General features: G+C 33.8%; 3 protein-coding genes and 2 long non-coding RNA genes across 7 annotated transcripts; 2 read left to right on the top strand and 3 right to left on the bottom strand.

Annotated features, from left to right (window-relative positions):
- The first annotated feature begins 6096 nt into the window (after positions 1-6096).
- On the top strand, positions 6097-11783 carry LOC124459453. Of its 2 annotated transcripts, XR_006953668.1 has the most exons (5): positions 6097-6427; positions 9679-9707; positions 9767-10676; positions 10744-10791; positions 11002-11783. It is a non-coding gene; the product is annotated as an uncharacterized LOC124459453 (long non-coding RNA). The 2 variants fall into 2 exon arrangements; XR_006953669.1 differs by having other exon boundaries at positions 9892-10791.
- Positions 11784-11910: 127 nt separating this feature from the next.
- LOC124458328 lies at positions 11911-23656 on the top strand. 2 transcript variants are annotated; one of them, XR_006953134.1, is made up of 10 exons: positions 11911-12033; positions 13950-14003; positions 14105-14205; positions 15395-15461; positions 15822-15908; positions 16757-17782; positions 17880-17985; positions 18109-18276; positions 19265-19440; positions 23384-23656. It is a non-coding gene; the product is annotated as an uncharacterized LOC124458328 (long non-coding RNA). The 2 variants fall into 2 exon arrangements; XR_006953132.1 differs by lacking the exons at positions 16757-17782; positions 18109-18276; positions 23384-23656 and having other exon boundaries at positions 17880-18070; positions 19265-19839.
- On the bottom strand, positions 14420-16951 carry LOC124458263. The gene is made up of 3 exons (XM_047008315.1): positions 16710-16951; positions 15606-15949; positions 14420-15240 (listed from the first exon to the last, which is right to left on the bottom strand). The coding sequence occupies exons 1-3, from the start codon at positions 16852-16854 to the stop codon at positions 15022-15024; spliced, it is 708 nt and encodes a 235-aa protein (XP_046864271.1). The 5' UTR covers positions 16855-16951; the 3' UTR covers positions 14420-15021.
- LOC124458289 (probable phosphopantothenoylcysteine decarboxylase) lies at positions 20360-23534 on the bottom strand. The gene is made up of 5 exons (XM_047008337.1): positions 23349-23534; positions 22926-22964; positions 22745-22834; positions 22049-22217; positions 20360-21215 (listed from the first exon to the last, which is right to left on the bottom strand). The coding sequence occupies exons 1-5, from the start codon at positions 23532-23534 to the stop codon at positions 21115-21117; spliced, it is 585 nt and encodes a 194-aa protein (XP_046864293.1). The 3' UTR covers positions 20360-21114.
- Positions 23657-23903: 247 nt separating the features above from the next.
- On the bottom strand, positions 23904-25432 carry LOC124458296 (probable ribosome biogenesis protein RLP24). The gene is made up of 6 exons (XM_047008343.1): positions 25282-25432; positions 24750-24863; positions 24607-24679; positions 24479-24542; positions 24319-24401; positions 23904-24247 (listed from the first exon to the last, which is right to left on the bottom strand). The coding sequence occupies exons 1-6, from the start codon at positions 25360-25362 to the stop codon at positions 24174-24176; spliced, it is 489 nt and encodes a 162-aa protein (XP_046864299.1). The 5' UTR covers positions 25363-25432; the 3' UTR covers positions 23904-24173.
- Between the last annotated feature and the right edge of the window lie 568 nt (positions 25433-26000).

The raw sequence follows: 26000 nt of genomic DNA, 5'->3' as shown, positions 1-26000 counted from the left end.
CTGTATTGTTTAAGAATACTGTTTACCTTCATAATACCAAACTACATTTCCCCATTTTATTCGGCTTGTTTCGTTGATGCCCTTGATTTTTTTCATTGCTGTTGATGTTACATCAATATTCATCTCTAAATACTGCGTCGAAGAAATTAGTTGTTATAACAGGAACACATACCGACGTATTTTCTTCCAAATACAGGAACGAAGCATATTTAGTTCTAAATATCCCTCATCAATGTTAAGACAAAATACCTCCATCAACATCAAAACAAGTACGCCATGTTTTTACATTTCCTTCTCGTTTCATGTAGAAATTGCTTCTGCTTGCTTCTTGAATTTTCCACACCTGAATCATTTTCAATTGTGATGAATGGAAAAGGTTAATGACAAGATGTCTTCCGCAAGTCCATTGAAACCATACTACTTCGAGAGCAAGTTTACAAAGACAAAAGTCAACTTTTTAGATCCTCTTGTTCGACGGTTAGATCGTCGATACTTGGGAAACGAGTAAATCTTTTGCGTTTAGTTCAAAATCGTGGAACTCTTTATTACAATAAAGCTTTAAATCATTCCTGCTTCACCATTAATGTCGTCGAGGGGTAACAGAAATTGTCTTTCCTTCGCATGTGCAACTTCCTTGTCACTTACTTATAAAAACTGATGATCAACCATCAAGACCTTAAACAAGATTTAAAATACCAAATGTTTTTGCAAAGCAAATTCTTACGCATATTAAATGAACTAATTCAATAACAGAATTCCCAATTAAATAGCTCGATTCATTTCTTTGTTCCCTCGCTGACCAGAAACAATACACGCTTTGACCACTATTGATATTCAAATCTTTGAACTCGTTTGATGAAAATATTGCCAAACGGGAGAGTTCGATGCACTTATTATACCCTCTGCAACCATGTTAACACATGCTGTTAGGGACATCAGTGATTAAATGTACCCTTAAACCTCGTGAAATTTATTGATTTGCACCTTCCGACTTTTACTAAATCTCCCTCGGTTTGCAGGGACATCTAATCACTAATATCCATGAAAGCATGCGCTTACTAATAATTATAACGCTTGCAATGCATGTGATAACTTCAAAAAAACGTTTCCAGGATAGCGTGCGGTTTTTGTCGAGAATTACTTCCAAACTTCACTTGGTTCCTTCATTGCGTCTACTTTTATGTCCACTTTTTTTGCTTAAACCAAACGTTCAACTTTTCAGAAGAAGTACTTGTCATGAAAACATAGATTAAATACACATTTTGCTTGATTTTATAACTGTCTGAAGCGCACGCACCCAAAACATTATGTGGAAAGGGGGCATTACGTTCTGGGGCGGTGCTCTTTCTTTCATTGAGAAAACAAAGTTAGGCAATCAATGATTCTAAGATACATACCAAACGAGTCTTAATCACTAATCAAATAAAGTGTCTACTTTTATGCCTACCTTAATGTCTACCTTTATGTCTACATTTATGTCTACCTTAGTGCTTACCATAGTTTATGAGAACTTTTGTGTCTGCATTGTTGTCGACATCTTGTCAACCAATGTGTGTATCTTCATGTGTACTTCATCTGTCTACCTTTATGTATACTTTATGTCTACTTAAGGATTCATCAGTTGTCGGTTGTGCATACATAATAAAGCAAGAAAGCACATTAAAATACCGTTGAAAGAATTCTGATTAAATGTGAACAGAACCAACAACAGCAAGTGCAAATGGCAAAAAAACTGAGAACTCGAATAGGACAAAGAAAGCGATAATTTGTATAATACTGACTTACATAAATAAGTTTCGACGAAAAACGTTTAGTTGAGGGCAATCTTGATGTTAGTGATGAACGAAGAAGTAACGAATGATTGGAAAGGATTCTTAACGAGAATTGAACTTAACTTATGAAAAATCAAAGCGAAATCTCAACGAGAAAAACCACTTGACAGACGATGAATCGTACCAAGTGTCATAAAAAAATTTGATCAAAAGACTTAGTTTCTTTAAGAATGGTTTTCTGCATGGAATACTACCTTTTTCTCTTCGCTCTCCTCCTTCCTCATCGGAGAGCAATTTTTTCTGACATTATACTAAGTGTCGCATCCATTCTCGAAAAACACAGTAATAGAAATGCCATTTTGCTACTGTTAACCAGCACAACTTTAATTTCTCAAGTCGTCCTAGAGCCTAACAACATCTTATTCCGGACTGAGTCCAAATCTCCACCTTGCAACCTAGAAAGGATATGTCTTCTCACGAGACCAGACAGTTCGCTGGAGGTAGATGTTTAATTTAACGTTATATTCTTACTTTGTAATAATTAATGAAACAAAAATTGACCATTAAAGGCGTCGAGCCAATATTCTAACAAAATTTCGAGCTAAAGATAATGCAACAAAGCAAAAACATAATCGTAAAATCAAGACATAAAAGATTGCAAGCATGGTATAAATAATATGCATTAATGTTTGATTGATCATATACATCGACATTACACATAAAATCACTTGCCCAGGATAAGTTGTATCGAAAGACATAGAGACAAGTTTCTCTCTACAAATCTTTCCTATGCAGCCCGCTTCCATAGACTCCTGCATTGAAGATTTCTTTCTGCAGCCACTTTAATGTCATTTCAATTAATTTAATTTCACTTGTCGTTGTTAAATGATGATAACTTATTTCTGGCTTTACGTTGATGAATCATTCTTTAAACCAGCAAGCTAGATGATAAGTTCTTTGAACTATGTTGTCGTTCACATTTTGCAGTGTATTCTTTAGGAATGTCGTACATATTTCAAAAGCCATACCCAACTGGTGCTGATTTAAACAGGAGTAAAAATAACAAAGAAATGTTTTTTTTCAGCCGTAGTTTTACGTGTCTTCCAACATTATTATGTATGCATGACCGAACTAAGATGAATCGCACGGGACCTCTTTTAGTCTTTAAAACAAAGCTTCTTTGATAAAAAGTGTTAAGACAGTAATATTTGCAATTTAATTTGAATGGAGGATTTTTCCATATGATCAGCAAAAGGAGAAATTCCAGTAAGATTGCTCGTACGTTTGAGTAGAATTTGAGCTTCTTGTCTGTCTTTATTGTTGTAATTGTTTATGTACCCCCTTAACAATTATGTCGCCTAGCCTGTTCTTAGTTGCCCTGGTGTTATCCATGCGCGAAGACAAGTGAATGGTACAAAGTCTTCTAAGCACCAAATTTCTATCTTCTCCTGCAGTGGTTATGCAGCCCAGCTTTTTGAGATCAGCTGATTTGTTGATGCTGCTATTGAAGAAGTTGTATAATTTTTCTAAAACACCAAAAAACGTACGTTATGCCTTGAAAATTTCATTCAGCTGCAGGGGCGGATTACTCAGTAGGCTAAGTAGGCTGAAGCCTACAGGTCCGCCTTTTCAAGAGGCCCATTGTATTTAGACATAGTTTTTACCTTTTGCCTCTCGGGTGTAGCTAAATGTTCTAAAGTTCGACAATATACCCTGCTGAAATCTGTACCATCTGCTGTTTTAATACACAATGCACAGAAACTGAAAAAAGGAAAATGCAAAGCAAATCAGCATGAGAAATGAAACGTCCTCAGGAGACTGAACGTATCAGCAAGAATACATATCACTTAAAGACGCTGAACTTTGTCTTAGCCTATAGGCCCCATAAATAGTAATCCACTACTGTTCAGCTACATTATTGATAACCAATGTGACTAGCACAATGAACATATGGGGCTGGCGAATCTTTCAAATAGTCTGTTATAATAACCTTGACATTTCCTTTGTCACCTGACATGACAGTTGCTCCATTATATCCTTGCCTCCTTATTTTCTAAGGATTCAATCCAGCAGTAACGAGACAAGCGATAACTGTCATGACGCTCTAGCTCTGCCACCATCACAAGCTACAATGAAACAAATAAATGTTTCCCTAATGGAGACAATTGACGAATCAATCCATCTGATAATGGAAATCCGACCTACTCGACAACTATTAATTGTTTCCTATATTAAAGAAAATCAAGGAGCTTCTTTAATTTGATTGATGATATTTCTTCTTGTTACATCTCCAAGCATCTTGATAATTTCATTGTGAATTGATGGAGTTCTGAATTGTCTACTACGAGTTCTTTCAGAAAAGAATCGCCAATATCAATCTTCATTTTAATAAGTCCCAAGGAGTCAGATACTTCACACTGAGCATTCACAACTAAAAAATCTTGATGCCCACAATAAGGCAAACAAAGAGCAGCCAAAGTTATTATAATTGCGATTAATCGTGGCAAAACTTCTCTCCGAAAATTGGTTACTTTTTTTATGCCATTAACAAACAGCATATTTATTGCAACTATATTAAAGGGGATGAAATTTATGTCATACAGCTCAATGAGTTATCGGATAAGGAGGTATGGAAAAATTTAATGTCAGCAAATATTAGTCACTCTCCTCGTGCCTTCTACCCTGCTGTTGGAGATGCTTAGTATTTGGAAAAAAGTCATTTGGCCAGGGGGAATGAATGTTTTGATATTTAAAGCCAAAACAACCGCAGTGATGGATGTATGCTTTAACCTGAATTTTTGAGAATGTGATCCAGTCTCTCTTAATCTGAAAAGCTTGCTGCGCAAATTTTGTTTCCTTTTAATGTCAAAATCGTTCCTTTAGGTTGAAAACTTCTATGTTTGGCTAAAGTTAATTGTAGATCATTCGTCAATTCTTCATTAAAATGTTCCCCCTATCCAAGGGAAACTCGCAATCAATGTCAAAATCTTTAACACCAGAAACTAAAAAAAGTAAAAAAAGTGATTTAAACTGCCACTAAACAAACTAAATGCAAGTAGTAGTTTCGTCTAACTAGCATATGTTATAAAGATACTGTAACATGTACCTTTATTTTCCATGGATGAATCCATCAAACTCATCATGTAACATAAGACTGTTGTTGTGGTGTTGCATAATATTTGTCCAAAGATTTTATCGTCTTGTGACAGTTGTTGTTCTCTTGTGCCATCATTCTGTGTAGGAGAGTCCACCACATTTATATTGTCTTCTGACTGTTTTTGTAATCTTGTACAATCATTTACAACAAGAGGTATTTTTGCCAGACCGTCAAATTATCCGGCAAAAGGCACGAATGAAATCCCATGCCGATCAACACGTAAGTCATAAATAATTAAAGAAGGAAAACGCTTCCTTTGATGTATTATTTAAAAACTGCTGAGTGTTAGCTTTAGGTTTGCTCAGAAAGATATCATCAAAAGATTTCTCTCAGACCTTTTTCCATATGGTTTCTCTTTCAATCTATTTGAACGTGGTTAAAGCAACTTATTTTCGGCACATGAGAAACTTATATTGTTCTTTGTTTCAATTCTGTACATCTACTTTTTAAAAATTTCTTGAGATCTCGAAATTTGACCAGTTGGTAGAATTCATCAAGTTAAAAACAAAGGTAGATATAAAGACACAAAGACACAAAGCTAGACCTAAAGATAAACGTAAATGTAGACGTAAAGGTAAACACAGAGGTAAACAGAAAGATAGACAAAACGTTAAACACAAAGCTAGACAAAAAGATAAATGTAAATGTAGACGTCAAGGTAAACACAAAGGTAAACACAAAGTAGACACAAAAGTAGACATAAAGGTAAAAAAGTGTGGATACAAAAGTAGACATAGAGTTCTCTAATCTTTGGGGTGATTTGCAGGCACGACACGGACTACGCATCAATTTAACATCAATATCTTTACTTAAAAATTGCTTGTGATGAGCAGAGTTGGAATGGGACAGTTTTTAACTGTCGTAAAGACTCAATAATTGAACTTGATCGTGCAAATGGCACAAAACAATGATCATAACAATTACGTTCAATAATGCGCAGTCCAAGTCAATGTACGTAGGATATATGTAATGAAAGGAAAACATAGTTATTTTGTTTAGCAACACTGCATATTGTTTTTATGATTAGATTTAATAGACATACTGTAATGTGAACAACGAATGACAAACAATAATCGGGAACAATAACACCGTGATATTATTCACATCAATTTTTTGGTACTTATATGAGCTACAAGACCATATGGCAAACACTTGTTGTTTGGTTTGTGGGAAGTTGACGAACAAGACTACACAAAAACGACAAATATAACGTAATAAACAAATTTGTGGTTGTGCAAACCAAAGAAATGTTGTCGGTTTAAGTGTTGTAAACGACGAGTATCGTTAATTTTCTGTTCATTAACAAAAAAGGTCTCATTTTATCGCCGATGTATTTGAATGCGTTGATAAAAAATGAAGATTGTCAACATGAGTGATGGAAACAGAACAAGAAATGGAATTTATGACTTTGAAGAAACCTGTTCAAAAGCATATAAGTAAAGTTGAGCAATGAAGAGCAACTACATAAAGTAGTACACAAAAAGAAAGGAAAAGATTGGTTAGTAATTTGAAGTTATAACCATTACTCTATATGCAATATATATTTTAAAGAATTTTTTGAAATATTGTGTGATCATTGAATTTTTTACTGTCTTTACAATTCTTCAAACGAAACAGTAGCAGTTCCAATTTAGTGAATTTACCAAGTTAAAAATTTGTCTTCAGTAATTTCTAGCATTTTGATACTTATTGTTATTTCTACGGTGTAACAGCGAAAGATATATTATCTTAAAGGTAAACTATGTAAAATAAAACACGTAGATTGTAGTAAAGCAGTGAGAAAATATCTTTGTAAGTTTAAACGTTCATAGATGTCATAATATTTAGTTTAAACGTCTAAACTTTAGAAATTATCCACATGATATTTATTCACTCCAGTATAGACATACGTTCGTTTAAAAGGCAAAACTATTGCTGTAGCCTCTTGTCGTTTTTCAATCATCGAGGGAAGATGTGTCCATGCAGAGCTGCTTCCTATTTTAAAACATTCAACTCAACGAAGTACTTCATATGCCTCATTCTCACCTCCCATAACGACGATTATATCTCCTGTGATAACTGTAGAACACCCTTTTCTCTTTATTAACATGGATGGCAAGAATTTGATCTCTCCTGTCTTAGTGTCATACATAACAACACTGTTCATTATTTCTTTATCATTCCGACCTCCAAGAAGGACAACTTGATCTTTCCATTGAACTGTTGCCATTCTTGTCAATGGATCAGGTAATGGAGGCATTTCTTTGCATGTACGAGTACTTTAATCAAACTTTAAAACAATAGACAAAGCTTTGTCGTCTCTTCCAGATCCTTCAAAGTTCAATATATTATCAACGACAGCCTCAGCTCCATAGTCTCGTCAAGGCTCAGTCATATGACACAATTCTTTCAGAATGGGAGATGTTGTACCAGAGATCAGAATTTCACAGATCATATCAGATATTGTACCTCTATCACCAATACACCCTCCAATATGAATGATTTGTTGTCTAGAAATGACAGTTTGATGACCACATCACATATAAGAAAGCTGTCCAGATAATGTCTTCCATATCAAAGGAGATTGATTAATATTTAAACAGTTTATTGACTTTTCCGTGCTTCCTCCAACAAAAAAATGATCGTCATACAGAAATGAGGAAGCACGATAGTGATAATTTTCATTTTAGCAATCATAGACCAACTGTCCTTACTAAGCACAATCTATGAGATCAGATAATTCCCTCCTCCTGCAATCAAAATATCTTCTTTTCCTGTGTATTTAATTCCTGGAGAAGGTGATGATGGTAATGTTTGAATAGCTTGTTCATCTATATTCATCTATATTCATCTTTTTCATAATTTGAAACATCACAGCTTTTATTTTTTTTATTTCTTTGGTCATTATTGAAAGATTTTGCCGAACATCTTGTACTTCTTTCTTTGATTCAATTATTTTATGTTTCATCACTTCCACTGTCTCTTTCATGGGTTCGTGATATTTTTTGTCCATTTCAACTCTATCTTCATTCATTTTTTCTTTAATATCATCTATCTGGATTATTAATTCGTCGCGATTTCTTTTAATCATTTCTTTTATTTCTCCAATGTACTGAAAAGCAGTCTTTCTGTATTCACATAACTCATTTTCATGTCTAACTTTGTCTCGCTTATGTATAATCTTACCACAACCTTCGTTAGAACACAACACTGGAAAAAACCCACAATTTTCAACATTAATAAATTCAAGACAACCACGACTGGCAAAGTCGCAGTTTATCTTCAACTTTGAAATCATATTATTTACAATACGTGCAAGAAGAAGTGTAGCTGCAGTCAAAGTCTCTTGACATTCAGGACATTTTTGTGCATTGACTTGTAGGTGTTTTTCCATACAGTAATGGCAAAAAGATGTGCTCATAATGTTGGCACACTCGAGCATCTTTCACGACATTCAGACATATTGAACATCGAAAATTTTCGTTACAGGGCTTTCAAATTTCGATTCTTCATATCCACTTTCGTAATCATTTTGAAGGCTAGCCATTCTGTGATTAGTCAATCGAAAAGTGACACTATCAATCCAACATTTGACAAAATTATTTTTTCGTTTCGATGTTTTGAATCAAAAATATACGATGGAAATTCGCCTTCTTTCGACGTTTGATGACCGCATAATCTTTGACAAAGAATAACAATGCCTTGGCATTGATTGCAAGGAATTTATGTCAAGAAAACAAAGACAAAGATATAACAAAGAACTGAAGAGTACAATTGAAAGCAAGCAATAATAGTTATAAATTTTCAAATAAGAACGAGGCTTTTAAGTACAACCAAGGTAGAATAAAAGCAATTCAAGGTAGATGAAAAGAAAGTTGAGACTTTTTTAGTTTGTTGAATTTCTGGCACTCAAAAGTAAAACAAAATTTCGTTTTTCACATGTTTCAAATTGTCGCACATCATATATAAACTTGTTTTTCTCTGATGGCTGGTGGTATTTGCTGAATTATGGAGTGGTTGATTGAGTGATTCTTCTCGTTTGTAACAAAATGTCGTCATTCTTTGCATAAATTTAGAAAGATCGACGGTCGTTTCAAAGCAACAACTATAAGTCTTTAAAGCAGCTTTTAATGACTTTGAGTGGGAGGTGGTTAAGTGTTTGACGAACATGAATTTTTTTTGTAGTATCGTTGACTAGATTTCCGTGAAACAACTATTGCTCAAATGTCAAACAGCTAAAATAACGAGCTACTACTATATTTTTGGTTGGTGTTCAATTTTCATAAGTACTTATTTAAAACTCAAAAAAGTTTTTGTGTGAAATTATAAAAATGCAAATTAAGTGAAAGTATGTTAGATATTTTGTTAAATCTTTTGCATAACATTTTTTAGCATGTTAAGGAAAATTAAAAATTGAGGTATATGTGTTCATTGCTTGTGTGGCTCTTTTTGTTTGGTCTTTATATGCTTTTCTTAATGAACAAAACAGACAAAAAATAGTAGTATGTGTTTTTCTGTTTGTTTTTCCCGTTCTCAATGTTCTTTAGGTTTTTTAAATACCTTAAATAAATGAGAAGAGATATACTGAAGATTTTTGTAAGAGTTCAATTGATTTTGTAATTTTTATTGTTGTTTAACGTTAAAAGAGAAAGTTCATGAAAAGTGACGTATGTGCTTCTTTGTTTGTGTAGCTCTGTTCGATTGTCTTTAGGCTTTTCTTAAAGATGCAGAGAAAGATCAAGAAGATTTATCTTTAGACTTTTCTTTTAGATTCAAAAGACAATTGAATAAAGACTTTCGTAGGTATGCTTTTTATTGTTGTAATTCTTTTCAATATTTCTTTAACGTTTTCTTTTAGTTACAGAGAAAAATAAGGAAATCTTTTTTCATTTGTTCTTTGAGCTTTCTTTTTATGCAGAAAAAGATCAAGAAAATGAGGTATGTGTTCTTTGGTTTGTGTAGCCCTTTCTCTTTGTTTTTTAGGTTTTCTTTCAAAATCAGAAGATGATCGAAAGAAGACCTTGGTGAGTATTCCTTTGGTATTTGTTATCTTTTTACAATTTCTTTGACGTTTTCTTTTAGATGCAGAGCAAAATACGGAAAACTGAGGTATGTGTTTCACTGTTATTGTATATCTTTTTGCTTGTTCTTCAGGCTCATAGATCCAGAAAAAGATAAAAGACTGAGGTATGTATTTCTCTGTTTACGCCCTTTCTCCATGTTTAGGCTTTTCATTCAAATTCAGGAGAGAAGACCTTTGAAAGCATTGTTTGTTTTTTTGTAATTCTTCTCAATTTTAAAGGTTTTCTTTTAGATGCTGTAATATTAAGATAAGGAAAACTGACGTATGTGTTTCGTTGTTTGTTTGGCTCTTTTTGTTTGTTTATTTGGCTTTTCATATAAATTCAGAGAACGATCAAGCAAACTGAGTTTGTTTCACGGCTTTTGTGGCTCTTTTCATTAGTTCTTTTGGCTATTCTTGTAAAGAACAGAAACGTTAAGGAGACTGACGTATCATCACTTAGTCGTGTGGCCCTTTTTCTTTGTTCTTTCGGCTTTTCTTTAAGCTCAGAAGGCGATTGAGTAAAAACTTTTGTAAGTATGACTTTTATTTTTGTAATTCTTTTTAATATTTCTTCGACGTTTTTTTAGAAGCTGAGATAGATGAAGAAATCTGAGGTATGCGTTTAATTTCTTTTCGCATGGCCCTTTCGCCTTGTTCTTTAGACTTTTCTTTAGATTCAGAAGGTGATTGGGTAAAGACCTTGGTAAGTATGCTTTTTGTTGTTGTAATAATGTAATTCTTTTCAATATTTCTAAAACGTTTTCTTTTAGATGTAGAGAAAGATCTAAGGAAATCTGAGGTTTTCTGTTTCATTGATAGTGAGGTTCTTTTCATTTGTTCTTTAGGCTTTTCATATAGATATAGAGAAAGATCAAGAAGAGCATGGAATGTTTTAGTCTGTTTGTGTGGCTCTTTCTTTTCCTTTTTGCTTAAGATTTTCTTTTACTTTCAGAACACGATTAAATAAAGACCTTGATAGTTTTTTTTTTTTTATAATTCTTGTTAGTATTTCTTTGACCTTTTTTTAGATGCAGTGAAGGATGAAGACAACTGAGGTATATGTGTTTCATTGCTTATTTGCTTTTTGTTGTTGACTTATGTAGCTATGTGTTTGTCTGTTTTTGTGGCTGTTTTCCTTGTTATTTAGCTTTTCTTTCAGGTTCAGATGAACAATTATTTGAAGCTTTTGGTAATTTTTTTTTTTTTGTAATTCCTCTGACTACTTTTTTTTAGCCATTTCTTTTAAACGCAAAGAAAGATGAAGAAGACTGATATTACTTTTCCACATTTGATAGAAACGTATCTTTCAAGTAGAAGTTTAATGGAAACTCTGTGAATGCATTTACTAAAAGCACAAAGTGGAGATTATAGAGTTTCACCAAAAATGCTTTTCTATACAAGAAGCTAAAACAATTGTATCTGAATTAGCGTAAAATAAACATTTGTGTGTAGTAAATGTTTTTATTGTTTTTTTGGACAGGTTGGTGGCGAAACAATTGTTTCATTGTACCAAAGAAGTTATGATCTCAAAATTGTCTGTGGTGAGGACAAGAGGGGCGTCACATGCCCTTTGCAAGCCATACTATCCGACAAAAATGAATGATCAACGTGTGAGACAATTCTATATCGCTGTATCGCTAAAAGAACTTTGTGAAGCCATAATCTTATTGCACAGATGAAAACTTTAATTATAAACTCTGCTGTAGAAGATAGGCGGGGTTACATAAATTCAGATTTGAAATGTGAATGTAATTTTCTATGTATAATCTGTGATAAAATTTTAAACAAGTAACTATATAAGTAAACAAGACGTATGTGTAGAAGTTATTGAACTACTCTGCTTTTGATATTTTACAATGACGTAATGGCGCGTCAGATAATATAACGTCATATTTTTGGACATGAAGTAGAGCGCAAGCTGCGCATTGAATCGCAGGCTCAGTACATTTTTCTCGGGAAGGAAAGACAACAAAATAAATATTTAGAAAGACATTGAAACCATTACTTCTGACTATGAAATAGAGAATTATGAGAGCTATGGAAGTGGTGAAGAAAACGAGGTATGGGAGTTTATTACGTTTTTTCTGTGTATCAAAGAACAGTTTAAAACTAGTAATGTTTTTTAGTTGTTGCTAGTGAAGGTGATTCATGCGTAAAACTTACACACGTCGTTATAATTAAAAAATAATCCCACTAAAATATTCATTTTCTTCCTTCATTGATATCAAATTAATGGCATTCATTTTTCTGCTATATATCTGCTGTACAATTACAAGTCCTGCATATTTCATGCATGGAATTTTTTCTACGTAATAGTTAATCCATCTCTTTTTAATACGATAAGGACTCAGGACTTTGACAGACATTGGACACCGAATTAAGTAACTAGATTATTTTAGCAATTTCTCTTGAAACTAATTGAGCTACAACATTAATGTTTCTCTGCTATAGTTAATTTGTTGGAGCACATCTTTTGTATCAATAACAAATTTTTAGCACAGAACAATATTTATAAGAAACAAACTTGCCAAAAGTTGTTTGACTGATATTACATGACAAACAATACATTATTTGGTCACTTAATAATTTTACATTTCATATTAAACCAGTCAATCAACTTATTTTATAGTGAAAACAATAAATACTATTTTTTAACAATTTGAAATGATTTAATGTAGAAGCAACAAAAAATTCGGAATTATACATGTCTTTATTTGCATATTTGAGTCATTGTAAATGAACCATGCTTTTTAAAACACATGGTTTTTTACTCAACAACAATTTGCTTGAAACATAACTTTTTTATGTTATTATAAAGTGCTTTGATTGATTATGAAAAAAATTTTTGTGTACAAAATGGAAATATTTTCTTTCCATGAGAAGTGGTCACACTTTGGCATGGAATTATTTACGACTGTTTTGTGGTTAAAAATCTTGTTGGTGCATCTCGTCAATGACTTGTGTCAAAGTGACTTTGTATGCTGTTATAATGACTAAAAGGTATTGCATACAAAAAGTATATGTCAAAAGAAATGCATGCATTAAACTAGTTATTTATATGTGTGTGCAAAACTTTCATGATAATATTCAGTTACATTACTATGAAAGCAGCTGTTGTAACATAATGTGTGAATTTATTAACACGACAAAAACCAGATATTTTCTTTTAGTTTTATGACACTGACTTGTGCAAAATCATTTGATTTGTGTTTCCAAGCAGGGGATACAATGAAATGTAATTTTTAATCATTTGCATCTGATATAGTATTGTTTTTTAAAGCAAAGAAAAGGCGTTTTGAAGTAATAGGTTTATCATACATCTTGGCATGTTACACCATCTTCATGTTTGAATTAAAAAAATTGTGGTTTATATAAGAAGACTGATGACCTTTGCGCTATTACAAAATTATTTTGAAGAAACATTTTGCATTGAACACAACTTCGTTCTTGCCAGTGCTGTTCACCGGAGCCGAGTTGAGCTCAAAACAAAAACTCCGGCAATGAGATCTTCATAAACGTCTAATACGGCAAGCTGTTATTGTTGATTAAAAGTAAAAACGTCCATTATTTTATGTATGACATACAGCAACGCTAGTCAATATTACTATTTTTACATTTACAAGTACAAATGGCCGACACTTTCACTTACATTTTGACAATATCTTCTTTGTCGTGTCCTCCATCGCATAAATGACGTCTAAGCGAGTTTTTTCCTCTGGCTGGGACAAAATTTACTGAGAAACGGTACGCTCCACTTTCAAATTTCATGTATTTTCGGACATGTAAATTTTATACCGAAGCTGAAGTTTGTTTGAACCATGGTTTGAACAGAAGCGAAGCTTCTTAGTTTAGGCGGGAATTTTTTTAGCTTGAGTGTTCTCGGCCAGAGCCGGAGCTTTTTCGGCTAGAGTCGGGATTTTCTCGGCCAAAGTCGGAGGTGGTACAAAAAGTGTTTTAAAATTTAAACTGTTTTTAGAAATCTTCACAAAATGTTGAAAGCAATTGCACAGAAGAGCAGGTTGAAATGAATGTAAGTTCAGAAATTCAAGATTTTAATGAAAACAATCACGGTGTTCGCGTAAGATAGCAAAAGTATCCTAAAAAAATATGAAAATTTTGATGTTTATATAGGGGATCATCCTTTTATGATGTCAAGCTCATTTTTGGTTACTTTTTGGGCAAAGATCTTTTTGGAAGAAGGTCTTATTGACATGAACATGTCTGGTTCAAAGGTATGTTATTACCTGATTGTTGAATATTTGGGTATTCTTGTTTTGCCCTACACCATGTAATTTCCTTCAAAAAAACACAGCCATAGACTATCCTCTATTGCCATGAAAAGTCAATTTTACATTTTCGTGAGAAACTTAAATTTTTAACGTGAGAAACTTAAATTTCTCTATGTGTTTCATTTCGTATAAGCTTTTTTCCATGACAACAAAACAATCAATTAAAGCGCTTATATTGATGCTGAAATTCTTTAAAATTCACTGCTCTTGAACAAAACGCTTTCACCTCCATTCAGTATATTTACAATTGCTATTGAATCTAGGAATTTAAATAATTTTATATTTACATTAAGTTAGTGCATGTACAGGTTTAAGTCGTATGTTGACGTGCTGTCCGCTTTCTTGAGCATTACTTATATATCAGTCAATAATAAATAGTTTGTAAGCTGCAAGGGTTGCTTAAAGTTAACGTTTGTTCAAAAAGTAAATGTATAAACAAAATGGTTCCTTTCAGACCTTTCTGCATGCAATGGCTACTCTCTCAATCTATTTGAACTCGGTAAAAGCAATATTGAAAAAATTTTAACGTGTGAAACTTATATTTCTCTATGTGTTTCATTTCGTATAAGCTTTTTTCATGACAAAAAAAACAATCAATTAAAGCGCTTATATTGATGCTGAAATTCTTTAAAATTCACTGCTTTTGAACAAAACGCTTTCACCTCCATTCAGTATATTTACAATTGCTATTGAATCTACAAATATAAATAATTTTATATTTACATTAAGTTAGTGCATGGTTTGTGCAAGACATGATATTTAACTGTGGTCAAACGAATTATTTCTACTGCCCGGTTTTCTACTTCTGATTAAAAATGGTTCACTGAAAAATGTTTCACTGTCACTGCCGTCTATGAACTTGAGTATTACGACAAGTTGAAACAAGTTTCTTTTCTCTGCATTCACGGTGGCCAGTTTGTATACAGGGTTTCCACCGGGTGTTGTGTACACTGAGTCGAGATCCACTGAATAATGTTGCTGTGAATGAAAAAAAAATGAATGTAAGAATCATTGTGTGCAATACATGATTAGCTACGTGATGTTGATTTTTGAAATCAAATCATCCACTAAATCTCGCGTCAGTCTTTTTAATGCTCGCGTTCGTTTGATGCTATATCAATTTCATTTTAAGAGAATTGTTGATTTGTCTGGTTGGGATTCACTGTTCGTTCACACATACAAGTTTATAAGAAGAAAAGGTAAGGCACTATAAACTACTTTTAAGCTCACTTTACACGTAGTTGCGATATTCGTTATGCACAGATAGCTTGATATATGATTCGCGTTCTTAAAACTATTGTTGTATTAAAAAAATTATCAATAGAAGAAGTTACAACTCCTACCTGATTTTGAAAGTAGTCTTCATGATTGACTTCAAGTGGTATTCTACCGTTGACGTCTCCGCACAATGCTGCAGCTTCGGGCATGCGCTGTACAAACACGTTCATGCCACATAACTGCCCTTCCGATGTTGCTTTTATGTTTATTGTACCACAAGCGACTCTCTGATGCGAACCACCTCCCGCTCGACTCTGTACTTTTTCGTAAATTTCTTTAAGATCTGGAAATTCGACCATCGATGTTGTGGTCACAGCCTGGTGTAAGGTGTTAAGGCAGCTTGTGTAGTCGTCGACTTCGTTTAAAAGGTTTGAATCTTTCATTGGAATGTTTTTGCTTTCTGGACAATCTTAAATGAACATACGAGTTTTCAATAAATGGTTGGAATTTTATTGTACATTTTAAATAACTGAATTCCTTAAATATGTCTCAGAATATTTGCAGGGAGAGTGTATGATTTCTCAAACAAGAAAAAAAACATGGCACCCAACTTTAAAGTCCATGTACATTGTATAGCATCTTTTAAAAATTAATCTTTGATACAATTAGGTAAAAACCAAAAAGGTCTAATTCACGACTACTCAAGGAAAGTGTTTTTTTTTGTTTATCTAAAATTTGAACTTAAGTTTTAAACTGTTCTCTCTACATCCAGTGAGTGGATCTTTGCACAAATCATGCATATGATCATTTTCAGCAATTTTTTTTCATCACTGGGTCAGCTATATGAAGTCTGTACATCGGTATAGAAAAATCAGCTCTATGTTCTATTTTAGTGATCTTAAATAGCACAATTAATGTTTGTTGTAACTGCATGTAAAATCTCATTTTAATTAGGGTTGTTTCACAGTGAAATGTTTTACAGTATTCCATCAGATTTTCGTGCGTGTAAATAGGGTAAATTAGCGAAATCTGACTCACAATAAATAATCATATTCAACAACTATAACATATCCTGTAATTTAATAGACCTCTCTCATTCTATATACGATTGTCACTGTGCTGTGTATCAAAAGCACTCGAAATCCTTTTTTTATAAAGTAATATTCTTGGTTAGCCCAAGTGCTTTTTTTTCAAAATACTTCTAAAAGTTTCTCAGTAAATTCACTTACATGTCATGAATTCTCGCATGAATTCTTCAAAAATATCACTTTCGCAGAGCGATGAGATATTTTCCAACAATCCACTCTTCGAGAGCAACTTGTACACTTCGAAGAAATCCTGTGAGGTGATCTGTCTCAAAATGGGCTCTTCCATCGAACTAAGGGTCTATGCGTGATCGCCCGCTAATCTAATCCACTTGAAATTGCTGAGGACTTTACGTAATTTTTTTTTCCTATTTGCTCTGATGTTTACAAATGTCGACATAGAATTAAATCATCTTAAAGAATTGTTAGACTTTTGTAGTCATATTTAACAATGCTGTAATGTTGGGACTTTACCAGGAATTGCACATTTCCCGTTCTTCTTATGCATGCATATTAATGTCAAAGTTGAAATAGATCGTGTATCGTCTTTGTATGAAATTACCAGGAACGCGTACTCTTTTTAATTTTATTTTTATTCGCCTCACGAATTTGTAGACGAACTTTCTTCACACTCGTCTTGTAAGGTCTTGTATTTGCGAATCTGTACAAATGTAAACACGAGTAAAGCATTTGTAAATTATGATGATTTTAAAACTTTATTGTTAGGCAAACGATTAAATGCGTTATGTTAGTATATACGAAGCTCGTCTCTACGAACGGAAGCTTAATAAATGTGTTTATACGTAATGCTTGCGATTAGGAATTCTTGCAATGTTTTATAGAAATGAATTTTACAAATTCTGGTATACAGGGGTGGGGTGACGTTGGAAGATATTGACGGCTTTTGTCTAACGACATGACATTAAACGTATTTTGCACAATTTGAAATTACTTTACTAATGTAAAGAAACATATTTAATAGTTAAGATACAGGGTTATTGTTGATCTTCTCAATGTCCTTGGGTATGATCTTAATGTAGCACACCACACCCCCCCCCTGCTCGTTGTCGTTCGTTATGCATTACGAGCTGATTCCTGTCTGAACTGGAATATTGCTGTAGTTGAAATGTGATAATTAAGAAGCTTATTGATCTTACAAAAAGTTCGTTGGACTTCAAATCGTCTTTAAATATATCACAGTGTGCTTTGATTTGAGGGTAAATTCAAAAAGTTTATATGATTGGGTGAAGTCTTTGTTGAATTGATGATCAACGGGTCTTCTATAGTTATAAGTAACGTTTTCCATTCAAAAAGGTAGCCTTCTCGACCTCTCGATAATTGATCAAAATCCAGCCAAAAGCAGCAGCAGAGAACCTTGAGGTATTTATAAGTAGAGTTAAAGGTCAAGAATCCAGCCAAGGTATCTTTATTGTGAACAAAGAGTCTTTACGAAACATCACACGTAGCTATGGTGATGATGGCGATGTGGCTACGTAAAGTTCTTGGTACGTTGTTAAAAGTATCTTTATTGTCTTTATTATAGTATTTCTGAATTTCGTGCTTCTGAGAACGAAAATTACGAGAGGTTTTTCCCAAGAAATAAGCATTGATTTTCAATCATATATGATGAATGCGACGTCAGGACTGGTTTATCTGTAGTCAAAGGGGCAAAGCTACAGCAATTTATTGGGCTCATGCACGATTGTCATAGGTATGCAACTTATAATTAAACTGCTAAGTGGAAAATTTCCTTCCCTTATAATTTCTGATTTGCAGAATTTTGAAGTAAATGATTCAAAAATTCATTAACCGAATGATTTTGTCTTTCTTGATAGTGTTTCTCGTAGAGTTCCAACTACATATATAGTTCCAAATATTATCATTTGTCGAGGTTCAAAAATCGATGTTGCATTCATACTCAGCAATAGCGCGTATGGCCAGGCTTGGCACAAATATTATGGTGCGTGAGAGGGAATTTACTGAGGAACATGCAGTCATACGGATGATATTTATTTTCAATCTCAATATATGAACTTTGCATGGCGAGCAAAAATGATCCGTTGGATGAAATTTTCCATGCGCTAATTATTCTCGAAATGTGCGAGGTTTAATTTGAAATCATCCCCCCTCCCTTAAATATGTAAGAACAGATAACAAATTTGAGCTATTCGATGAATGTTGCTTATAATCTAAACTTAAATAATTTTTCGTTAAAAGTACTTTTCCGTGTTAAATGAAAATAACTAGCGTATGTCCAATATATTCAAAATTTGAAATAATGTATGTGAAATTACCCATTGTGTTTTGCATCATATTTTTGATATCAAATGCACACACTATTGTATTTTTAATCGCTCACTTCAACGTTAATAAATGGCAATAAATTTTCTATTGGTGTTTTATTGACTTCGAATAAGCGTGATTGACAATTGGTTTTCATTAAATTCAGGCCCCGTTTACACTATACCGGATTGCTATCGTAGCAGGTTGAATATTCTTTGTATTAAAAGACAGTGAAAATGTTCAACGTCAGAAACACAATCAAATAGACTAAATCTATCAGCTTAAGCTTTTACTCCGAACAGTTAACCCTTTAAAGCAAATGAAGATGTCGTGATGAGCGAATCCGGTATAATGTAAACGCAGCATCAGTTGCGAAAGTATTATATGCAAAACACGCGTTTTCATTTTGTTGCTAGAGTTTTGACAACGTTGTGCATTTCTTGGATGATTTGAATTCAGTAACTTTCGAAGTCGACGGGGAGGATTTTGAATGCACCTCGTGAATAGCGAACAAACATCGGGGCGGTCTTTTTGAAGTCCATGCATGTAGCTAAAACAGAATATTGAAGCAAATGTTTGCTGTATCGTCGAGGTACGTTTTTAATCGCTAAAATTGTTGGGTCTAGTTGTATTATCGAAAACTGCTGGATAAATACTATAACAAAATGGAAACTGAAGAATCGGTGCTATCTTTGCGTTTTGGACATACTTTATAATGCGGTGGTGTTCAGTTGAATTTCATAGCTCTGACTGTACATTCTGTCCTTCTATGCATTCCGTGCATAACATAAAGATGAAGAGAAAAATTTCACAAAAATTAATACAACTTCTAATAATAACTTCTAGTGCAAAACATCGTCAAAAAATTAATTTCTTAGAATATCTCTTCTTCAGATTATATTACGTATCTGATTATCGAATCTGTTAATGGTATTATATAGCTACTTGGAATCTGTTTTCAAAGAAAATTACTATTTATTATTAACAAAAACTGAAGTTGAAACGGAAATAATTGCCGCAAACGAAATGGTATTTAGCAACGTGCCCACTCATTAGGTTGAAAACTATCAAAAAGACTTTTTGTCACAAGCATTTCTTGGTAGATAATTTAGCTGCAACAAATTCACTTCTAAAACAATAGTTTCAAATCAATGTGTCAGTTTGGTTTTTTGCGTGCTCTCCATTTTAGTTGGCTGTTCACGTTTTGTGTTCAATTTGTGTCTACTTAAGTGTCCACTCTTCAAAGTGAATGGTTTGAACTTTGAACACGGGAGTATCGTTCCATGTTTGTAGATGTAGATCGTCCAGGTTAGTAGAGTCCTTATAGAAGAGCTGTTGGTGTTGATCATGTCGAGTTCAAGTGACTCTTAAGATGACTACCGCTAAGGTTGTCGAAATGTCAGTCAACATCAACACCAACAGTCCTTCTCAGGACTCTACTAACCTGGACGATTTGCATCTAGAAATGTCCACTCTTCGTTATAGAAATTGCACAACAAAATTCGCGAGTATTAACGAGTTACCCATGAGTTTTATAAGCAATGTCAACGTATATTTATATTTACTAATTTTGTATAACTCAGTTGTAGTTTGGAGATTGTCTGATTATTTCCATGAAGAGTTCTTGCCAGCGAAGTTTTGTAATCGCCAAGGCACGTATCTCCTTTAAGTACTGAAAACGATTTAAGCAAAGGTAAAATTTTGTCTTTTATCGACGAAGAGTCTTATATAAATAAAGAGTATATTAAATGCTTGTTTCCCAAAGCACTCTGCTTTTCGTTTCAACTTGTATGAATACGTTCCCAAAGCACTCTGCTTTTCGTTTCAACTTGTATGAATACGTTCCCATAGCACTCTGCTTTTCGTTTCAACTTGTATGAATACGTTCCCATAGCACTTTGCTTTTCGTTTCAACTTGTATGAATACGTTCCCATAGCACTTTGCTTTTCGTTTCAACTTGTATGAATACGTTCCCATAGCACTTTGCTTTTCGTTTCAACTTGTATGAATACGTTCCCATAGCAGAAGTATAAATTGGGGGTAAAATCGAATGTTAATTGAAAGGAACAATATTCATATCTTCTGCCTTTTGTCAGGGTGATTTCTTTTGAAAACGATTTCATTTTCAAAAGAAATCAACCTGGCATAGCGGAATATAAGAATATGGTCCCTATCAACGTAGGATTGACGACAGTGGACGTATATCAGATGAAAATGTAGAAACCAAAGTACAATGGCGACAGAACAAATTTTTCTCTCAATCAATCAGGTGTCTTTGATCTCATTTTTCTGTTCAAGAATGCGCGAGTCAATAAAACTTCGAACAGTGGAAACAATGGTTGAAACATCAGCCATTGCACCCATTCCTGTGAAAAAGAAACAGAAAAATATATATGTTTCAACTTTTTGTATTTGAGCAGCAGCTATAGAAGAAGTACCGAAGCTTTTGTCAAGTCAAATTTAATTAAAATGACGACATTTATTGTAAAAAAGCTACCACATAGCGACATTTTATTTTAAATGAAGCAAACCAGCCCCCCTCCCCCTCTCCACTAGACTTTCACGCGTAACCATATCATAAAGGTGACCAACAATTTGCCTGGGCTCAATACAACGACCGAAATGTCTCAGGTCAAGATGACTGGTTTTCGACAAGTCGCTAATACATATAAATTACATGTTTGTAGATATATATCGTCCTGAGAAGGACTGTTGTTGTTCATGTTGACTGACGTTTTGACAAGCTGATGGTGGTTATCTTCAAGGTAAAACGAGTAATACATTTCTGCTTGTAATCCTCGCTTGACTCTGAAGATAACTACAGCTAAGGTTGTCGAAACGTCAATCAACACAAACAACAACAGTCCTTCTCAGGACTCTACTAAAATGGACGATCTACATCTACAAACATGTAACGATACTCCACCCAGGGTTCAAACCATTTGCTTCATAAATTGAACCGAAAAACGTAAAAAGATAATTTTTTGAGACAAAAAAAACTATCGAAATTGACGTTTTTAATCTCTTAAGATGTCATTATGCATCGCATGACTATAGTATTTTAGGAAAGACGTAAAGGTGATAATGACCGGCATGGTAAAAATTAGCCGGTCATTATCCGTTAACCTGCAGCTATTCCGAGCCCGGTTTACATATCATTTTTAACTTTCAGTAATATGTTGTAGCTAGGTCACAATACCTGTATCTCCGCACGCTAGCGTCTTGGAAATGGGCGGAATTTGTTTGTAGTTTAAACACTCAAGTTTTTTATTTTGTTCGTCAGTTAACGGATGTTGCCACATGTGGGTATTCATGGCAGGACAATAAAAAATTGGTTTTGTCAAGTCCCATGCTCTCGCCACGCATGTCTAGAAGAACGAATGATGTATTTCTTCAACATGATTTTAATGCCCATTATCCTATACAGTAAATGATGATTTTCCAATCCAAACACCACACAGAAAGATTCCCCCTTCCTCCTCGAGTTACAGTGAGTTTCAGATAGTTAAACACAGCTTTAGTTTGACTTATCGTAACTTTCTAAATGCCATGTAAAAAATGAGCTCACTCGTTCTTTAAAAATGCATGCATTGTTAGTTGAATTAAAATATACCCAGTTTCAAAAATAGCAGTAAGTGAAGCGATAGCATCAGTTCCACTCACTATTCAACAACAGTTGTCGATAACCTTTTACGTGTAAAGCGGTTTGAAGATTGCCAACGTATTTGTATGAAAACGGAGCAATCGCGATTGAGCTTTTATAGGCTTCCCGCGATTTATTCATCTTGCTTTACAATAATTTCACTTAGAAAGGAGCTTTCTTTTTGTGTGGCGTTTATACACGGATATCCATTGAACGAGCTTCAATTTCTTTGCTCATTCTAGCAATACATACCAATAAATTATCACAAATTCCCTGTGAAAGTTTTGCCATTGTGTTAGCATCTAGTGGAGCAATCAGAAATACATCCGCCCATTTTCGTAACTGAAACAGCGATACAAATCTTGAGTTTCGGGCGTAAAACCAATACTATGTTATATTTCTTCATGATGACGTCACTGTCGTTGTTCAATACCTCTATATGAAGTACAGGATCTCCGATTACATTCCACGTCTATGAAAATGTGATTTTGCGTAGAATTAGAAGGGGATGCGGGCAAGAATTGATTTCTTTTACGGGGAGCTAGGTTGGCTAATATTTGATAAGGATGTACTACAAATTAAAAATTGTTTGTTTTGTCAAAAAAATTTAGCAATAAAACTAAAATGTTCACTGAAAGCATTTTCTTTATTCAGAGACAAATGTTTTTTTGACTGGCATTTTCTTGTAAAGGTAGAAATAACTTACAGCTGTATTCCCACAATTTTTAATCCCCAACATCCCCTGTTTCCCCTCCATGACCCATGACCACCCCTCCAACCTCCCACTTTCTCACCACCACCCTTTCACCCCCATAATCCCTCATGACCTATGCTATATTTATTAAAACAGACATACTTGCCATTCATCTTTGTCCTCGTATATTTCAATAGGAATCAAAGCTCGATCAAAAAAATGAAAAGAGTTTTGAGTGGCTAACAGTTTTAGTTCGACCTGAAAAAGTGATTTACATGACCAATCAAAATAATGAAGGCACATTCTTGAGAATATTGCTCCTACACAGTCTTCCTCATTTCTCCTCATCCTCAATGGCGGAACAATAAATAATAAGCTGAACAATGAGGTTTTTAAATAAATGGAGATTCATCGTTTGGGTATTACAATGAATAATAAATAAGATCAGTTTAGATCAATAATCAATCTCGCGACAACAGAACGAACGGCTTATTATCAAATAATATCGAATCTTTAAGTATAATCTAAGGAAAGTGCAAACCTTTGGTATTTCCAGTAGCTTTTCTACAAGGTTTGGAAGCTTTATAGCTGCCACACTTCCCGTTACGCCGACAAGAATATGAATTTTCGATTTGTAATTAGTTTCGTCCGCCATATTTATCCATCTAGCTAGTCACCAACCCCCTGTGCAGATACACGACAAAAAGGACAAGGTAGTACAAGTCGTGGTACAAGTATTTTGTAATGTAGGACATTGTTGAACAATATTGAACAATGAAGGGCAATGTTAATATTTTGACAATATTTTGCAATGAAGAATAATTTTGAGTAACATATGGGAATTATGTTTCACCTGCAATCTTTGCATAAAAACTTCACAGCAGTTTTAAAATTTTAAAAATAGCAAATCAGCTCATCCTCATGACTAACTCATTATTTTTAACAAACTTCATTCAAAAAAATAAATCATTTATCATTGAATAAAATTTAATCATCCATTTCCATTTTCTCAACATCTTTCATGACTTGGGAGATTTTCTGTCCAGCCGTCTTCTTTAAGGCTATATAAAAACAACACAATTTCAAATCTGATTCTTTAAACATTATTTTCATCCGACATTTTCGATTTTACCTGGCTTTGGTTTGATCAAGTTGATATTCATTTGTACTTCTTTGTAATCAGCTTCATCTAATAACTTTTTGCTAGTTTTTAATCTAAGAAATTTACATAAAAACAGTAGTTCATGGATTTTATTAGACAATTATAAGGACACTATGTCTCCATTACAAACCTATTCTTAATGAACTGTTTCTGCCGTTTCTCCTGGATTTCTGATATCCTCTTCATTGCCTTGACTAATGTTTAAAATAAATAACTTCAATCCTCTCAACTTGTTCAAGATAACATTAAAACACTTACCAGTTTGCTTTACATTCTCATTTGAGTATCTTACTGGAATGTCACGTTTCTTTTCAAACTCGAACGTTGCATCCTTTGAGAAAACAAAATGCCCTTGTCAGTTTAAATTGAAGATATTCTAATCAATACTTGCTTCAACTTACAACAGCTAGTTCTTTGCCAGAAGCCTTTCTGAAAGCTTTGGTCCATCGAACTTTTCTTGGATTGCGTTTTCTTTTGAATGCTTTATGACATTTTGCTCGACAGAATCGAAATACCTTTTAATATTTGTGATTGTCTTTAACATTGCAAACACTACTGTCATTGTATGTACAATATCTTACTACTTTGAGACTACATATTGAAATTGACAAAGTAAACAAAGTAGAAAATGTAAAAATCATAGCTATCCATAGAAGAACACTACTGTCATTGTATGCACAATATCTTACTACTTTGAGACTGCATATTGAAATTGACAAAGTAAACAAAGTAGAAAATGTAAAGATCATAGCTATCCATAGAAGAGCTTTTGGAGAACAAACACAATCATATGAAATAATGATATTGATCTATCATCAATATTTATGTTCAAAATGATTCAATCTCCTTTTTACTCATTCATTCAATCATTCATCTCAATCTCATTACTCATTCATCCTAAACAATAACATTGTGTGCAGATTTGTCGTGTACCTTGCTGTCATTTCGCACAAATGCTATCCCATGTCCTGGCCAGACAGTCGATGAACAGAAATAACACTTTTCTAAACGCATTTTGTGTTTATTTAAATTGTGTTATAATGGAAAACTTAAAAACATTGAAGATCAATCAAGAATGGTTAAAAAGAGCGCCTTCGCACATCTTTTTGATGCTCAGCGGATATTATCATAATGTCACGTGTTTCGGTCATTTATAAGCCTGCGAGCATTAAAACAGCAGCTATACGTTAAATTAAATTGTAAAATTTCCATCCCCCAGCCACTGCCCCCAATAAGCCCATCAGCAGTAGCATACGTACGTCATTTCCTCCGCAGCCATTACATCAGCAAAAAGCAATTTTCGCCAAGCTCGTTGTTTACAACGTTTAAAAATACTTTAGTTTATCTCTTTATCGAATAAATCTTTACAATATCTCCGCATCAGTGTTGGGATGGCAGACGTAGCGGACGACTTCGAAGATTACAACTGTGACGAAAGTATTCACTCTGGTTCACACTCGAGAAAGGGAAAATCAAAGAAAGAAGCTGGGCAAAATAAACACCAACATGGCTATCCGGGACACGAAAGAAAAATAACGGAGAAAATTGGAAACGCTGAAGACAAACGTAAAGAGGAACGAAAGGCACATGATTCTTGCAAATAAAGATACAGCTCTATAGAACTTTCATTGATAACGAGAAAAATATAACAA

This window comes from Xenia sp. Carnegie-2017, unplaced genomic scaffold (assembly GCF_021976095.1).
Source record: "Xenia sp. Carnegie-2017 unplaced genomic scaffold, XeniaSp_v1 HiC_scaffold_13, whole genome shotgun sequence".
Classification (NCBI taxonomy): Eukaryota; Metazoa; Cnidaria; class Anthozoa; order Malacalcyonacea; family Xeniidae; genus Xenia; species Xenia sp. Carnegie-2017.
Note: the sequence above shows the minus strand (reverse complement) of the source record. Positions and strands in the feature narration are given on the sequence as shown.

Coding starts and splice junctions, on each gene's coding strand:
- LOC124458289 (XM_047008337.1), bottom strand. CDS start 23,534: ATGAGGAGAAATGAGGAAGACTGTGTAGGAGCAATATTCTCAAGAATG. Junction 22,965..23,348: donor AGGACAAAGATGAATGGCAA/GTATGTCTGTTT, acceptor ACATTTTCATAG/ACGTGGAATGTAATCGGAGA. Junction 21,216..22,048: donor GCTAGCGTGCGGAGATACAG/GTATTGTGACCT, acceptor TCTTTTTCACAG/GAATGGGTGCAATGGCTGAT.
- LOC124458296 (XM_047008343.1), bottom strand. CDS start 25,362: ATGCGTTTAGAAAAGTGTTATTTCTGTTCATCGACTGTCTGGCCAGGA. Junction 24,402..24,478: donor AAACAGTTCATTAAGAATAG/GTTTGTAATGGA, acceptor TAAATTTCTTAG/ATTAAAAACTAGCAAAAAGT. Junction 24,248..24,318: donor CTTGATCAAACCAAAGCCAG/GTAAAATCGAAA, acceptor GTTTTTATATAG/CCTTAAAGAAGACGGCTGGA.
- LOC124458263 (XM_047008315.1), bottom strand. CDS start 16,854: ATGGAAGAGCCCATTTTGAGACAGATCACCTCACAGGATTTCTTCGAA. Junction 15,950..16,709: donor CATGCGAGAATTCATGACAT/GTAAGTGAATTT, acceptor TGTTCATTTAAG/ATTGTCCAGAAAGCAAAAAC. Junction 15,241..15,605: donor AAGACTACTTTCAAAATCAG/GTAGGAGTTGTA, acceptor TTTCATTCACAG/CAACATTATTCAGTGGATCT.